Source organism: Amblyomma maculatum, unplaced genomic scaffold (assembly GCF_055883805.1).
Source record: "Amblyomma maculatum isolate TAMU_Amacu unplaced genomic scaffold, ASM5588380v1 scaffold_13, whole genome shotgun sequence".
Lineage (NCBI taxonomy): Eukaryota > Metazoa > Arthropoda > Arachnida > Ixodida > Ixodidae > Amblyomma > Amblyomma maculatum.
Genome location: NW_028146738.1, coordinates 429,420 through 446,244, shown reverse-complemented (window position 1 = coordinate 446,244; position 16,825 = coordinate 429,420). Strand labels below are relative to the sequence as shown.

Sequence of the window (16,825 nt, the reverse complement as noted above, 5' to 3'; positions counted from 1 at the left end):
GTGTCGTGCAAGACCACATCGCTGATGTCCTTCCGCCTAGCCCTGTGCTCCCGCCCAGCCCTGTGCAGGCGCAAGTAACGGCACTATTGACGTACGCGCAAGTTACAGCCAGGCCGCTAATGCCAACCGCACCTGTTTCCTACCAGGCCGCCCCTTCCAACCATCCTCGGTCGGCGTTCCATGTCCATATTTCAAGGGTATGCCAACGCCCTAGGAACCCTTGGCGAACCGCGGACAACGGTCAATCTGCTACTCTTGCGGGCTGCCGGGCTATGTAGCCCGTCTTTGCCGCCAACGCCTTCCACCTTCTCGCCCTGACCCCTGGAACTACTCGTACGACGCCGACCAGCCCTCGCCGAGAACTCAGCCCGGTTCCGACTTCGTTTCTCGGGACAATCAAACGTATACCTCTCACCGATCACATTCCCCTCGTCGCCGTTCACCATCCCCGCTTCCCCGACGTTCTACCGGCGCTGTTGAGGGAAACTAACAGTCGCAGTTCCTGGGGCAAGGACTGAGCTTGGTTCGAACTCTTCAAGCCTTGCGTCTTCTCCCGCTAACGTAATACAAGTGTTCGTCGACGGTGTCGCAATACTCGCTCTTGTTGACACGGGCGCTGCCGTATCCGTCATCAGTGAATCTCATTGCCGTCGTCTTCGCAAGGTGACCACCGCACTACCCGACTTTTTGCTTCGCACCGCTTCATCCCAGCGCATTCATCCCTCAGCATCGTGCACGGCCCGTGTTCTCATCGAAGACGTCTTATACACCATCGAGTTTATTGTACTGGCTCACTCCTCACACCACATCATCCTGGGCTACGATTTCCTTTCCACTCATCGTGCCGTTATTGACTGCGCCCGCGCGGAAGTTGCCTTTTTCCTGTGTGTGATACTGTCTGGTGTGACGTCCCTACCCGGTCTGAAAAACTCCTTGTCGCCAATGACACATACATTCCCCCATTTTCTGCTGCCCTCGTTCCGCTCTCATGTGAAAGTTTTGCTACTTCGACTGTCTTCTTCACACCGTCCGATGCCGCTGCACGCCATCCGTGTCTGCTGCTTCACTTTGCTGTTCTCAAGTTCGAAGAAGGTCTTAGTGCAATGTATGTATTGAATCCATTTTCGTGCCCATCCGTCCTGCTACGCGGCGAGTGTCTCGGTCGTATTTGGAGAATTCGATCCCGCGCAAGTAAATACTCTTCCTTCCACGCCTACTTCATTAGAGGTTAATGTTCTCAGCTCTTGCGATATAGCGACCGCTTCGACACTACCCGATGTTCTCCAACAAGCTATTGACGCAGATCTTCCACCCGCGCAACGCGATCAACTCTCCGCCCTTCTACGAAGCTTCACTCCTGCCTTGGACCTTCCTCACACTGCTCTGAGTCGCACGTCTGTCGTCACGCACACAATCGACACTGGTACAAACGCACCTTTACGACAGCGTCCTTATCGCGTGCCAGCCTCTGAGCGCCAAGTCATTGCTGATAACGTGGACGATAGGCTTCGCCGGGGCGTCATACAGCCATCAAACAGTCCATGGGCTTCTCCAGTTGTTTTGGTCACCAAGACGGATGGTTCCATCCGGTTTTGCGTCGATTACCGTAGGCTAAACAAGATCACGCGCAAAGACGTCTATCCTCTGCCACGAATCGACGATGCCTTGGACTGTTTACAGGGAGCCGAGTATTTCTCCTCTATGGATTTGCGCTCTGGCTACTGGCAGGTGCCGATGGCTGACGATGACCGATCGAAAACTGCCTTTATAACATCTGATGGCTTATACGAGTTCAACGTTATGCCCTTTGGCCTTTGCAATGCCCCGGCTACTTTCGAGCGCCTGATGGACACTGTTCTTCGTGGACTCAAGTGGCAGACCTGTCTTTGTTATCTGGATGACATCGTAGTTTTTTCTGCCGACTTTTCTTCTCACCTTCTCCGCCTAAAGCACGTCCTCACGTGTTTCGCCAACGCTGGGCTTCAGTTGAATTTGAAGAAGTGCCACTTTGCCGCTGAAAACTCACAATTTTAGGCCACGTAGTTTCTAAGGATGGCATTCTTCCCGACACCACCAAACTTTGCGCTGTTGCAGAGTTTCCGAAGCCGACCTCCCTGAAGCAGCTCCGGAGCTTTATCGGCCTCTGCTCCTACTTTCGACGTTTCACCTTGAACTTCGCCTCTATCATCGCTCCTCTGACCCAGCTCCTTGCCGATAGCTCCGACCTTTCAGCCTGGACACCGGCCTGCGATAAAGCTTCGACACTTTACGCCGCCTTTTGGTTTCGCCTCCCATTCTACGCACTTTGATCCGACTGCGCCTACAGAGATTCACACTGACGCCAGTGGTATTGGGCTTGGTGCCGTCCTTACCCAACGTAAGCCTGGTTACAGCGAGTATGTTGTGGCATACGCCAGCCAAACATTGACGAAAGCAGAGTCCAATTGTTCAATCACAGAAAGGGAATGTTTGGCCATTATTTGGGCCATCGGAAAATTTCATCCCTATGTGTATGGCCGACCGTTTTATGTTGTGACCGATCACCACGCTTTGTGCTGGCTGGCCTCTCTGAAAGACCCAGCCGGTCGCCTTGCTCGCTGGGCTCTCCGTCTCCAGGAGTATGACATCCATGTCATTTATCGATCAGGTCTGAAGCATACGGACGCGGATGCTCTTTCCCGCTCGCCATTGCCTAGTGATACCTCGTCTGAGCACGTCTGTGCTTACGATTTGTCGACTCTTTCCACTGTCGACATGGTTACCGAGCAGCGAAATGACCCGTGGATCAGTGCACTTTTGCATTTTCTTTCAAGTCCTACTCCCGGTCATTCATCCAAAGCGCTCGTCCGGCAAGCCCACCACTTCTCCGTTCGTGACGGTCTTCTCTATCGCCGCAATTGTTTGCTTGATGTACGGAAGTGTCTTCTATTCATCCCGCGTCATCTCCGCGCCGACATTTGTGCTGCGTACTGTGGTGACTCACAGTGTGCCCACGGTGGTGTATTGAATTCCTACACGCGCCTACGTCTGCGATTTTATTGGCGTGGAATGTACCACTTTGTACGACATTTTGTGCGCGCTTGCGAATCTTGTCAACGCCCAAAAACTCCACAGAAGTCCCCTGTTTCGTTGCAGCCGTTACCCTGCCCTGCTCGTTCGTTTGACCGCGTTGGAATAGATCTCTATGGCCCTCTTCCTACTCCTTCCGCTGGAAACTGGTGGATTATCGTGGCAGTAGACCATCTTATTCGCTACACTGAAACATCACCGTAACCCTCTGCCTCCGCAAGAGACGTTGCTTTGTTCCTTCTCAACAACTTGATTCTTCGCCACGGGACTCCGAAGGAACTGCTCAGTGACCGCGGACGCGTTTTCTTGTCCGAAGTTCTTGAGGCCCTACTGAAAGAATGCCGCATCATTCACCGCACCGCAACTTCTTACCACCCTCAGACGAATGGCCTGACCGAGCGCTTCAACCGTACTCTGAGTGACATGCTGGCCATGTACGTCAACGACGCTCTTTCCAACTGGGACCAAGTCCTTCCTTTCGTAAACTACGCGTACAATACTGCGATACAGACCACCACTGTATTCTCTCCTTTCTTTCTTCTTTACGGGCGTGAGCCAACCTGTACAATGGACGCGCTCTTTCCCTACCGCCCTGATGTCTCTGAATCGACGCCACTCTCGGACGCCGCCCAGTACGCAGAAGAATGCCGTCAGCTCGCCCGTTCGCTTACAACGGAAAACCAGTGGCAACAAAAACACCAGCGCGACACCGGCGAGCCTTCTACATATGCACCTAACTGTCTGGTATGGCTCTGGGTCCCTGCCACAACCACCAGCCTTTCAAAGAAGCTTCTGCCTCGATATCATGGTCCCTACCGAGTCCTCCAACAAGTATCTCCTGTCAACTACGTAGTTGAGCCTGTTACGCCCTCTGCGGACTTGCGTCGCCGTGGACGCGAAACAGTTCATGTGAACAGAATCAAGCCATACTACGATCCGTCTATTCTGTCGGCTCCATAAGTCGCCAGGATGGCTCCTTCTGTTGTTGGTGTTGTCCAAATAACTTATGGCACACACCCACAGAGGGGGATCGGCCAAGAATTGGGTAGCAAAGAATTTTTTTTTTCTTTTTAAGCATCAGTTCAGTTCAGTTCAGTCGTTCAGTCGTGTCCGACTCTTCGTGACCCTATTGACCATGTCACGCCACGCTTTCCGGTCTCTCACTATCTTCCTAACATCACATAACTTCATCTGCAGTGCCTCGAGGATGCCATCTAACCATCGCGTTCGCTGCCTACCCCTTCTCCGGTATACTTGCATAAAAAAAATGTAGTGTGGTAATCTTCGTCTTCATAGCCATTGCCATGCATGGCGTGCTGGCGCGCTCGAGGACGAAGAAGTTGGTCGCTGCCTTGCTGATTCGCCACGTCTGACGCTCCGCTGCGAGTTCCTCCTGAGCGGCTATATCAATCTGAATAAACACATCCCTACAATATATATATATATATATATATATATATATATATATATATATATATATATATATATATATATATATATATATATATATTATAGGCACGCTCTTACGGTTTGGTAAGAGCGGGGCTCTGGTAGCCTAAGCTATCGCAGCATATCCTAAAAGGCGGAGGTTAAGTGTCCCGCATAATCTTTCCCAGTACCCGGGATGGAAGAGCCATGGTGAATGCACCACGACCGGCCTTATAACTTTGCGACCTGCTGACTACTCCTCGTCCTACAGCGGCGCATATCTGCGGAGTATCCTCTGAAGGGACTGCGCTCCTCAACAGAAGCCAGCACAACTTCTGGCGTGTAGTTTATTTTCATATCTTTCTTTCCTCCGCCAGCTGCGTAACGTCAGTACAATTTCTTCTGGGCTGTACCTAAAACCATCGCAGTGCAAAGTCGCGATGGTTGCCGCTAATTGAAGATAAATGCGCGCTTCGTACGCTACTTTATTCGGGTACGCACACCCGATTGCTAATCAGTTCAAGTGATATTATACAAAAAAAATATCAATAAACTATCTCCACAGTCGAGAATATTATTTTGTCCGACATGATTTATATCATTCAGGATTCATATCATTCAGCATTTATATAATTCAGGGTTCATATCGTTCAGCAGGATTCTATTATATCGAACCTTACTGCATTTTCGGGACTCTTTTGCGATTTTGGTTTTAAAGAAAAATAAAACTCGTTTAAAGAAAGGGGAATGCGCAATATCTGCCACATCATTTTTCCCCAACCAAGGGGAGAGAGCAAGGTGGGAGTGAAAGTGCAAAGGGAGAAAGAGAAGAAGTTGTGGAGGACAACAGAGTAAATTTGACCACATGGGTATCTTTAACGTGCACTGACATCGCACAGACACGAACGCCTCTTCATTTCGACTCCACCAAAACGCAGCCGACGGCGGTCGGGTTCGAAGCCGGGTAATCGGGAACGGTAGTCGGGCATGCATTGATGATGTTTCATTTAGCGCGCTATTCTGACTTTTCAGAGGCGAAATTTAACAAACTTGGCCTCATGAAGCTTTGCACATCAGCCTTATCAGGGTCATTTTGTGAGGCTCTGTCTTGCTCTTCGAGTATACGAACCACGGACTTTTTCCAGATTATCGCAGCCCAACATGGGCGAACTTTTTGAGCGTCTTTGATTCCCTTACAAATACAGGAGCCACGCTTGAAGCAGCACCTTCCAAGTGGCTGACGAACCCTAAGCAAACCAAAGAAAGGTTGGACAGCCATCGCCGGTCCATGCCTGCGTTCATGGCAGCATTGCTGAACCATGTGCTGGATAGAGGCTAGTGCCAGAAAATTGATGGGGCAGCCTTCGCATCCCATGCAGGCTTGTAGGGCTCTATTTAAGAAGCCAAAAATCATTACTAGCCCGCAGGCTCGAAGGCTTTGTTGAGGGACGCCAGTAAGAACAAAGTATAATTGGAACTTAATGAAGGTATTCTGGAAAATGCTATTAGCGGAATTTCACTCGCAAATCGGAGCAAGCAGTGTGCAAAAATCTGCATTAAGCTTGCAATTATTGAAAACTTATCATTTGGCAATAGATTTGAGGCTGAGCTTTTCAGGCAGCAAAGTCCCTTAAGGCACTGCTAAGTTCCTGAATGAACTCTGTACCCTCTTTTTAGTCAGCGTCTCAGTCGTTATAACCCCCGCTCACAGACCTAGAAGGCCATGTGAGTACGCTACCTGAACTCGCTGTTTTATGTCAATGTCTATACTTTTCTTAGGTTCACTCCAAGCGCTCGAAATGATATTTCAGTAGGCTAACTATGCTAGCAGAAAAGCAGGATCCTTAAATCCTGGTATTCGGAAACAGCGCCAAGCCTCCTCGCTTTGCGCGCTCCATTTATAAACTGCGCGTGCACATTTAGCATACCAGCGCATGATGGGAACATTAAAAATTAAACGCGTAACAGAAATATAGCGTACGGCAACGAACATGTTTCGAACCTACGGTGCCAGAGCTCCCGTCAATTTCCTTAGTCGCTGCATTAGGCAACTGAACCATTTCCGCAGTCTGGCATCAAACCTGTTAAAGAGCCAATTTCTCGTGCGTTGACATCTTCATCAATATCCATTTGCGCGCATTTGCACTTATGAGTCAAGATTTGACCGCATGGCCGCATCCATTCGGGCAACCGTGCAGCCCGCAGGCAATAAAAGCTTTTCGCGCTGCTGTACGTCGTTACGGTAGGGACAATCAGGGATAGAGAGCAAAAAATGTATGTTATATGCGCTCTCGGCATAGACTCGCTGCCTTCGGCCACTCCACAGCTGAGTGGCATTTCGGCAGCAAATGCCACTCAGCTCGCGCTGTTTGTTGCGCTAAGCCACGGAGGTTAGCTCTACCAAATTTTCTTTAGAGGATTAATAGAAGCCACAGAATCAAGCTGAGGTTTTTAATAATGAATTTTATACTTCAATATCAAACTTGCCTTGCTGCCTTGGCATCTCTCTTTGCGGGATAATCTGGTTTTGAAACTTTACGCTTTAGAGGACACCTCAGCGTTTTCGTCTCCTGCTCTAGATTTGTCGGATACTGGGGGATAACTGATGGCACTGCGCTTGGCTTTGGCTTCATTATCTTCAGGCTTTCTCTGAAGTCATTTTCTTTGAAGTGCAGGCTGCACACCTTATGCGGTTGCTATAGAAATTCATAATTTTTGCCAGGTCTTGCAAATTTTCCTCCATTGCGAAGAGGGCATGAAAAGAAGGCATGGATTGAAGCCTTCACGACGTATAGCACAACAGTATGCAGTTTTCTAGGTCAGAATATCAACGCAGAAATAGTGAGAGAGCGGAAGTAAAGCATCTCATGGAGTAAACATGCAACGCACAAAAAAACTTCATTGTCTGGGACGCATTCCATCTGGAGCGTTGACGTTTCAGAGGTATATTTTTAGCCTTCACTGCCACGTAAACGTATATATGATTGTAATAGCTTACCTACTGCCGGCCGAGAAATATTTTTCCGCCACTCGTTCCGTCACGGGAAATTCATTTAATGAGGTTCCGAAGTTTGCTGTGCGCCTACTCGATCAATTTGCAGAGTGGAATGCTGGAATACACCATCGCGGGCGATGGTTTCCACGCCTTACGGAGGCTAGACTATCAGTCGTAAGTAAATAATCAGCCGGTGTGCTGACAGCAAGCACAACATGGTATGGAGGCGCGTTCACAAGCACTAGTAACAAGCCTCCAACCAGGCAACCTGGTGCCGGCGCGGAGCGATGGGGGTAGGGTGCCTCGATGCGCTCGTCCCCGTTTCATGCAAAACATTCTTTGAAAAGGCCCAGTGCTGCCTCCACGAAGGCGAGCGCCATGTTTACGCCCAATGTTACGCCTGCGTCAGTTGAACGTGGTTGAACGCATGGCGTCGTGTCTCTCTTCGATTACATTTTTTCTTGGCCGCAAGGCGGCGAAGACATGCCGGAGTGTTCCGTGTCTGCCTGCACTAATCACTCCTGAAATAGGTAAACGACGTTTGCGTTTGCTAGAGATAAAAAAGGAAGCTCTTGTGAACTATAAGGGTGAAACGTAAGAAATGGCAGCCGGCCAACGGCTCACTATTATGCAGTGTAAGTATACTATATTTCAAGCTTCGTTTGCTTGCTGTTTGCCAATAATTATGTTTACAACTTTAATTTAATACCCAACGTGTGTCCTAAAAACGGCGGTAGCCATTTTTCAGGCGTCGATTTTCATTTCATGCTTGATATTGGGTACAATCGCTTGTAGCAGCATATACCGCGAAATCGGGTGTCGTTTGCAAATGCTCCACCAACGTACACTACAGGACGCCCAACTGGGGGATATGAACTGCACATTAAGCGATGGCTCTACAGCTCGTGCGGTCAAAAAGCTGTCAGCGTAGTAGTAGTAGTCAGCACCGCGTGTCGGAAATAATCAGAGGCTGCATAAAAAAAAATATATCGTTGCAATTTGTAGTTTTATGGATCGACGAATTATTGCTGTTTGGTTTGGTTTGGTTTATGGGGTTTAACGTCCCAAACAAAGTAAGACTATGAGAGACGCCATAGCGGAGGGCTCCGGAGTAATTTAGACCAACTGGGTGTTCTTTAACGCGCACTGACGTCACACAGCACACGAGCGCCTTGCTTTTAGCCGCCACGGAAAACGGTCGCTGCGGTCTGGATTCCGTCTCGCATCTTTGGGCACAGCATTCGAGCGCCGTAACCTCTGCACTATACCACGGCGCGGAATTTATTGGTGTGTGGGAGGCGAGGACGAGTTAATAAAATTATTCTAATAACTTGATGAACTAAAGACATGAAAAATGAAAAAGGAGGTTCAAAGGTGTAAAAATGCTTAGAAAGAAAGGTGGATGCTTCATGATGCTAATTAAGAAAATGTATACTGTGTTATTGATCAATTATTTGAAATAATTTAAAAATAAAACTGCGTTAAAATAAATACTCAGAATGTAAACCAGTGTTTCTAGATGATCAGTACCGGTATAAAAAAATTTTACAAGCAAAATAAAAATATAGAAAGTGAAACAACACGGTCCATGTTTGTGAAACCCTTTCGCGTCCTACCCTCAGCGGCAGAGATTAGGTGTACCAATAATTTTTTAGGTTGAAGAAACTAATTTGCAATTAATAAGATACCTTGCTTTTAAAGAACACATGAAATACAAGCCTGCGTTGCAGTGCTTCCGGAACTTTCTGCTCTTGCTGTTTGCCACTCGTAATCTGCACCCAAAGCTGCAAATGTCTCTGTTACCGATTAAAATGAATATGAAGGCGAAGTCTCAGGGATCGTTACTCTGCAACTTGTAGCCGAAGTTCCAGCCGAGGTCAAGGAGAGAAGCGGCACTAAAGCGAACTAGAAATCGGCGGCTATGGAGGCGGCGCGGATGGCGGCGCGGAGTAATAAAGACGGTCGTAGAATCTGCCCGCTATCATACAAAACGATACTCACTCACTTAATGGCAGTGTCCAAGTTAGGTCACTGGGCTAGTGTCAACAGGGGTCCAGGTCACGGCAGCCGAAATGACAGCCGCTAAGCAAGAAAAAAAAGCTTTTATTTCTCTGTTTACAACGCCAGAGCCCTGAAGAGGGCGTCACTCCCCCAGCTTCCGCAGCACCCGGATACTCCGCGTCTGGCACACATGGTGCACGCTCAGGGCGAAGGCGGCCACAAACCGCTCGGCGTAGAAGGGCTGGCGCGGCAGCAGCCAGCCATCCACGAAACTCATGTGTCCTCCGCGCGGAGTCACCACAGCGGCCAGCCAGGATGACTTCAGTATCTCGTGTACAGGCAAGGTCCACTCGGGGTTCAGTGGGTCATCTTCCGACACCAGGAACACCAATGGTCGTTTCACCATGTACAGCCGGCCCTGTGCACCATTCGGATGTCTGGTTAATAGAGTAGCAACAGCGTGTCTGCCTGGGATCCTTCACCAATCGATCATCATTCGGGGAGCAAGTGACACATCAAAGCTTAAGGTTCAGTGCGGTCTTTACGCCCCATAGCACTAGATATCGCCAGCCACAGATTCAGTGTCATGTTTTCTGATGCTGCTGTTTTGCCCAACACCCTACCAGCGAGCGTAATGCCCAACACCTGCCATAGGCGGCCGCCGGTCACTGACCGCTCGCTTCGCTCCATCACCGAGAGGCAAGCTTCCAGCCGCCTCACCCCCCGTACTTGAAACGAGGGGGCTCGAAACCACACATCACGGTGACTGCCACCTTTTCTCCACTTTCTCTTAATCCCAATTGGCTCTTATTTGTAAATTTTCCATAGTGGAGAGTTCCGGCTCCTGGGCCTTGTACATTTCATTGGATTAAGCTCACGAAGACTCCGATAGATGTGAGCCCCCTTAACTTTTATGTTTCTCTTCTCTTTAGTAATGTTTTGTGGTTAGGGTGCTCGACTGCTGTGTCTGAGGATGCGGGATCGAACCCCGGCCTCAGCGGCCGCTTTTTAGTCGCGACGAACAACAAGGCGCCCATGTGCTTTGCGATGTCAGCGCACGTTGAAGAACCCCAGGTGGTCAAACTTTTCGAAGCCCTCCACTACGGCGTCTCTCATAGCCTGAGTCGCTTTGGGATGCTAAGCCCCATTAACCAAACCAAACCATTTATCTTCTTTTTAGATGGCCCCAGACAGGAAATAAGGACACTGCTCGCTGTAGTCCTTCCAGGAATGGGATTCCTATCTACATCTGAAATTAACTAGATAATCAACCCGTAAGGCTTAATTTCACAATTAAAACGAAGAGAGATCATCACTTTTCCTAAAATCCCAAGAAAACTTTGTAGGCATACACACTGTCCTAGTGTCTTGAGGCGAACTGCACCCTTACTGGAATGGCTCTTCAAGGCCAACTTTGGACTTAATGTGTATATTGCAGGAGTATTTAGATTTGCGGGATTCCTGGAGTTGTTCGTTTTTTCTCCTGAATCATCGCGCGTTATATATTTCTAAAAAAAAAACGCTCTTGCGGCAGCGGAGAATCCAACTGGGCAATCATTGAACCCTCGAAAACGCACAGTAAAAAATTATAACAGTGACAATAGTTATGTAACAAGCCCTTGTTTCCCAAGCCCTGCATTCGAAAGCACCGAAGTTTTCTAAAATAAAATGATAAAAAATAAGGGGGCACTGCAGAACCTGCACGGGAGTAATGAAAAAGCCTATCATATGGCAGCCATACATTGTGAGGTGCGGTCGGGGGGGGGGGGGGGGGGGGGGGGGGGGGTAAAAGGAAACGCATGCTACTCGCTTAATTTCGACGCCTGAAATATATATGTTCATAATTACTCATGTACGTCTCAGTAGAGATCTCGAGGATACGTTTTTTTAAAAACCCGTGCATTCACTAGACGCTCCGTTAATCACACTCAAAAGTTGAGCTTCCACCGCATTTTTGCAACTTTCGTGTGGGGAGGCATTTTAGAGCGAACGTCTCGAACAAGCCTCTTTTGAAGGGTAAGAGATGGGGGCTTGGCCTGTGTAATTTGTATTAAAGGCAGATTGTGCTGCTCTTCATGTTTCTGCGCAAACAAATACACCCCTTTCTTCATTATTCTGTCCATTACATGCTGTCCACCGCCTTACCAGATTTAATGGTCTCACCAACTGAAGGGGGTCGTTTTGGTGTGTTGCTCTATCTCCGAGAGGTGGTAGCCGCTTATTGTTTTCTTTCCACGCGTTTCACTCTGGACTATTGCAGAGGGTAAAGAAAAAGCGTCACGCAGGACCTCGTGGACGTGGTCTTGCCAGCCCCCCTGTACCAACAGATTTTCAAAAATACAGTTGTTCAAGATGTGTCAAAGAGGGTGAGGAAGATGTGGGTCATGCCTGCGATCAAGACTTTCTTCCATTTACACACTGGTACCCTATCTGTTAAAACTTATATCAAAAAGGAATTTATGTACCGTCGAGGACAAACCGTTTCTTGTGCAACAAATCGGGAACAATTGAACCCGATTTCATAGATTGTAATGTCATTATCTTTTTTGGGAGGACGTATCACAGCGTACCATTAAGAAGCTTCCTTTTGCACTGAAATGTATAAGTTTCTTACGCCTTCACGACCACGCCCTACAACACAATGCTATATTCTTTTCGGGACTGTACTCTGTATGGCTCAGTGCTATGGATTCTCGACATCTTGGCACTGGACCGAGATCTCCGTATGAATACCTTGTTGAGGGTATTAAAAAATCCACGATGTTTTGAAAGATGCAGACTGTGGTGATGAAACAGAGTTGGTGTTTAAGAAGCTATCACAAATGAAACAACTTTATTTTATACGGCCGGCAAACGGCCTGGCAAACTTGTAAATTTATATATGTGCTGCATATTTTGTAATTATGTATATTTAGCAATAAACAAAAAAGTTGCCGTGTTGCCGTGGCGTGGTGAACGCGTCCCCGTTTCGAGCGCTAGGAAGCCCGGTTTCGATTCGCACTAGAGATGGGTCGCTCATTAGCGAAATTGATCTTTTGAGCGGCTTTTTTCAAAAGAGCGGGTGAGCTGCAGCTCAAAACTTAGCGGCGGCTCTTTTGGTGAGCCGGCTCTCTCGTTGAGTGATCCTTGGGGGTCGGATTTCCTCGGTGCGACTTCGGCGCCATCTGTTAGCTATGCGAGAAAGTAGCTGCCCTCCCGCAGAGCCTCCCCCCCCCCCCCCTCTCCCCCTCCCGTGCGCGCGAGGGTGACCTCGGAAGCCATACCTCCCACCCTTCCTCCCAAGAGTCGAAAACATCCCCTTGCATCCAAGCTGTCTTTTGAGCCACTCTTGCAAAACAGCAAGAATAAGCGGCGGTTCACTGAGCCGCGGCCCTTTTGGAGAGCCGTCGTTTAGCGATCCGCCAGAAACTGTGAACGGCGGTTCTTTTGGAGAGTCGCCCGTTACCAGTCCGCCAGAGTCGGGTCTTCTGATTGCTGCGACTTCAGCGCCATCTATTAGCAGTGCGAGAAAGCAACTCCAGTGGGCAAGCAGGGGTGGATCGAGACGGCATACAAAGAGAAAGACTGCCGTCTGCACGATCCTCCGCACGCCGTTGGCTGCCGTCGGTCCGAGCGCGGTCAGCTGATTCGCTGCCGTATCGAGGCTCCGCGCCGGCAGCCGCAATGCAGCGAGTATTGTTGGGGTGGTCGCCGCCGGTTTTGTGCGTATTTTGTTTCGCTTTATATTCTTGATTCGGTTGGTGAACTGTTCCATAGGAGCGGTCTACGCTATTCCTTGACGCGCGGTAAGGTGTATGACGGCCAAACCGGCCGATGCATCAATGAGCGTTTTGGGGACCATTCGAGAAATGGTAAGAATTTTAAGGATAAGTACGCACATTTGGCTTCGCACATTAGCAGTTGCAGTGGTTGCGTGGCCCATTTAAGTGAGGCTAAGGTTCTCGGCAAGAGCGCTGGTAAGGCGACACATCTCAGCCTGGAAACTTTTCATATCAGGAAATATGTCAACAGATGCGTTAGTAAGCCTTCTTTATCGCTCTTCAATGCTGAAGTCTTCTTTTTAGATTCGCCATAAATTTTTCTCCCTTTGAATGTCTTGTTTTTGTTTTGTTTTTATTTTTCTAACACCACTTGCTTGCGCGTGTTTATCTGGTTATCTTCCCGATCGACGGCTCCTTTCATGTCTCCACAACTATTCTGTATACAAGGTGATGTTTTTCTTCAATAAAAATCAGTTGACAGTCAGCGCTTGTCTCGCCATTCGTCTATCATTTGTGGTTGTGTGTGTTAGCGCTGTTTGAAATTTTCATGTAGTTTCCATGCTTGCTATGCGTAGTTTTCTTAAGCTTCATTACAACAAGGCGAATGTCGAATGCATAACCCTTTCCGCAGCCAGCCCAGCAGAAAAAAATCTGATTCGGTCACGCACAAACAGCACCGACTGCAGCACGTCCTGTGCTCTAAACGAGAAACAGATAGATGCCTTAACTGAAAAATTAAAACCACTCCTCACAGCATGAATGGCGCAGACACAAAATGAAATGAATCAATGAACGAAATACGATCGGCGTGTGTATGTGGCGGTTAAAAATAGGAAAGTTGAATATAAGTTAGGTGAGCAAGGAAGAAACCTGTCGCCAGATAGAAAGGAAATAACGGGAAAAGCCGGGGTCTGAGAGCCGTGGGCCTTGAGAAGAACTGCTGCAACGTTGAACAAACGGGTTATAAGAATATACGAAAAACGAATCAGAGAAAGCAAAAAAAAAAAAAAAAACGGGGAGGGCAGGGATAAAACAAGCGCAATTTAGAAAATAGAAAAAGGACTAACGCGGACTCGAGCTAAAAAGCGCACACAGTACTCAAAAAACGAGGCGTATACATTTTAATGCAGACTTCCCCTGAATTCACAGTCTCGCAAAATATGGTAGGGACCTCGAATCACTTAATGCGCTTTCTATATACTTATATTTCACTATATCTGTTACATGATCACTACCTAATTTATTAATTGACACCCCACATGACATTTTGGGCTATTTTTGAAGCTGAAGGCACCGAGTATTTATTCGGGATAAATCTCAGTGTTGTTCATGGTGGCTAATGTTATTCAGATAGTTTTGAAACGATAGGATAAGAAATGAACGAATTCCTTGCTTGGGAAACGCGCGCACCTCCAGAGTGAACATAAAGAGAAAGAATCGCATCTGAAAAAAGCGCATATTGCTGTTTACAGGATATATAGAACGGCGACACAATTAGGTCCACACTTTCGTTGAGGACAGGGTTTCTTTTAGACTTGAATCAGTAGTCACGTACATGGCAGAGCATGCGGCATGCACGTGGCACGCTCGAACACGCGAAATGATCCGTTGCTCCGCGAAATGGAGTAGTTGCTTTGTTGCACCGCTTACAGAAGCGCAGACGTCGCACCCAGCAACCTGGCTGCAACGGAACGGCTCGGGAGAGGTCGAATAGGCGCGAATTCGTGAACGAGAGAAAGAGAGGCAGAGCCGGCTTTCTCTCTCTCAAATAGAACCACTGCTCGCTGCTGAGCGACCCAGACTTCAAGGTCCACAGAAAGGGGTCACCAAGAAGGGTAAACAACGCCATAACACTCATAGATATTGAACCACCCATCATTCTCCCGCAAAAATTTTCCATCTAGCTTTTGCAACACCAGAGATATCGGCGATTACAAATGGCCCCTCCACTCTTCCCTTTAAACTCGTACGCCGAAGGGAGTCATAAAAAAATAAACAATACAAGCAAGTTCAAAGCTCCGCCCAGAAATACGTCACTTCGACGAACTTCCGGTTGCCGCGTGCTCGCTCGCTGGCGTACTCGTGTCAAGCCGTCCTCGCTCGCACACGCCTACGGAGTTTGCCAGTTCGCGCAGCGTACCCGCGGTTACGCGAAGCCGTGGTTAGCTCAGGTTACACGGCGGACCAAACCATGGTTACACCACTAACTGCGGTTATCGCAAACCGAGCTTGGCGACCTCGGTTTTCGTCGTTAGCTGAGGTTATGGCGGCGTCTGTTGACGGAGGCTACTCGTCGGCGCCCGAGTACGCGAAACGTACGAGCGGGTCTGCTTCACAAAGTTATTCATTTGCCCACTGTATCACGTTTAAAGACCGATGTATAGAATATGCGGTGTCTACTGTGCCTCCCGACCTCTTAGATTGCGGCCGACAGCGCAGCGACTGCGTACTGAAGCCTTGTCCTGCCTGCAGTATCGTTTGAACGGCTTGTTGCTGAGCAGAACGTCCAAAAACGCGCCACCTTAGCTGTAAAGAAAGTACACGAGTTTGGAACACTTGCATCACGGGATGCCGCGAGCAGGCTGAGGTACGTTACACTTTACCGCGGGGATCGCTAACGATCCGCCGTGTCGTTCGCGTGCGGTATGCGGGAGTAGGGGCCACAGAGGCGGTGTTTACGGCGGTCGAGGAGGTGCTGCCATTGTGCGGTGCTTGACCGCCTGAGGAGGCGCCTGAGGAGCCCACCGTGCTGAGGAGCTCACGCAGCGCACAAGCAGACGACTTTCGCAGCTACCGGAAGTGTGTCCGTGACGTCATGGCTGCAGTGGCCGCAGCGTATGGCGGCTAGATACTTCTAGCATGGCCGGGTTAAAGGGGAGAGAGGTGCATAGCACTTACGGCCTGCGCGCCGAGGGAACAATAGGGTGCTTTCTCGACGGCTGATTGCCTCGCTCGCCGAGTGGGGGCGCTTAGACCCTACTCAACCTAAAAGTTCCTTGATTCCTTGATAATACGAAAGTAGCGACTTTCTGTGAACTTTTCCGCCGCTCCGCGCCGCCTCGCAGATCCTCCTCTCTCAACATTCCCATCGGCGCTCTTCTCAAGGATGATTGGCTCCGCGGGCCATCGCCGGGAAAAGCGCGCGAAAAAGTTCGCTCTTTTTGTGTTTTCATTTTTAGACGGTGCCATTTTTTAGGCAGCCGCCGTTGTAGGAGCGAGCTCCCAAGCATTCCGCGCTTGCACTTCGCGCTATTTGCGATGTTTAATGCAGCGCTATGCCGAGCTGCTGCATATTTAATTGCAGAAGCTGTCGTGAAAAAGGTTTCATTCTTTTCGTAATTCCAAGCAGGAAGAAAGACAACATTCGAATAAAAAAGTGGTTCAACAACGTCGGCCGTAAGAACTCCACCCCGAAGAAGACTAGTCACCTCTGCTGCCTCTGCAACGTACTGTGCATTTGTTCCAAGCGACATTAAACTGCTTGCAAGCGCATCACAAAGTTGATAATCTCACTTAATTCACTAACCATTTTGCGCCGTTATGCGCGTTATTGTTTTGACTTCATGGTTGC

General features: G+C 48.8%; 1 protein-coding gene across 1 annotated transcript in view; it reads right to left on the bottom strand.

Annotated features, from left to right (window-relative positions):
- Positions 1-9,635: 9,635 nt before the first annotated feature.
- LOC146172082 (protein ABHD1-like) overlaps positions 9,636-16,825 on the bottom strand; it is a 43,830-nt gene continuing 36,640 nt past the window's right edge. Inside the window, exon 5 of the mRNA XM_084585828.1 lies at positions 9,636-9,911. Within this exon, the coding sequence (XP_084441954.1) occupies positions 9,636-9,911 (276 nt within the window). The remainder of the gene's footprint in view (positions 9,912-16,825) is intronic.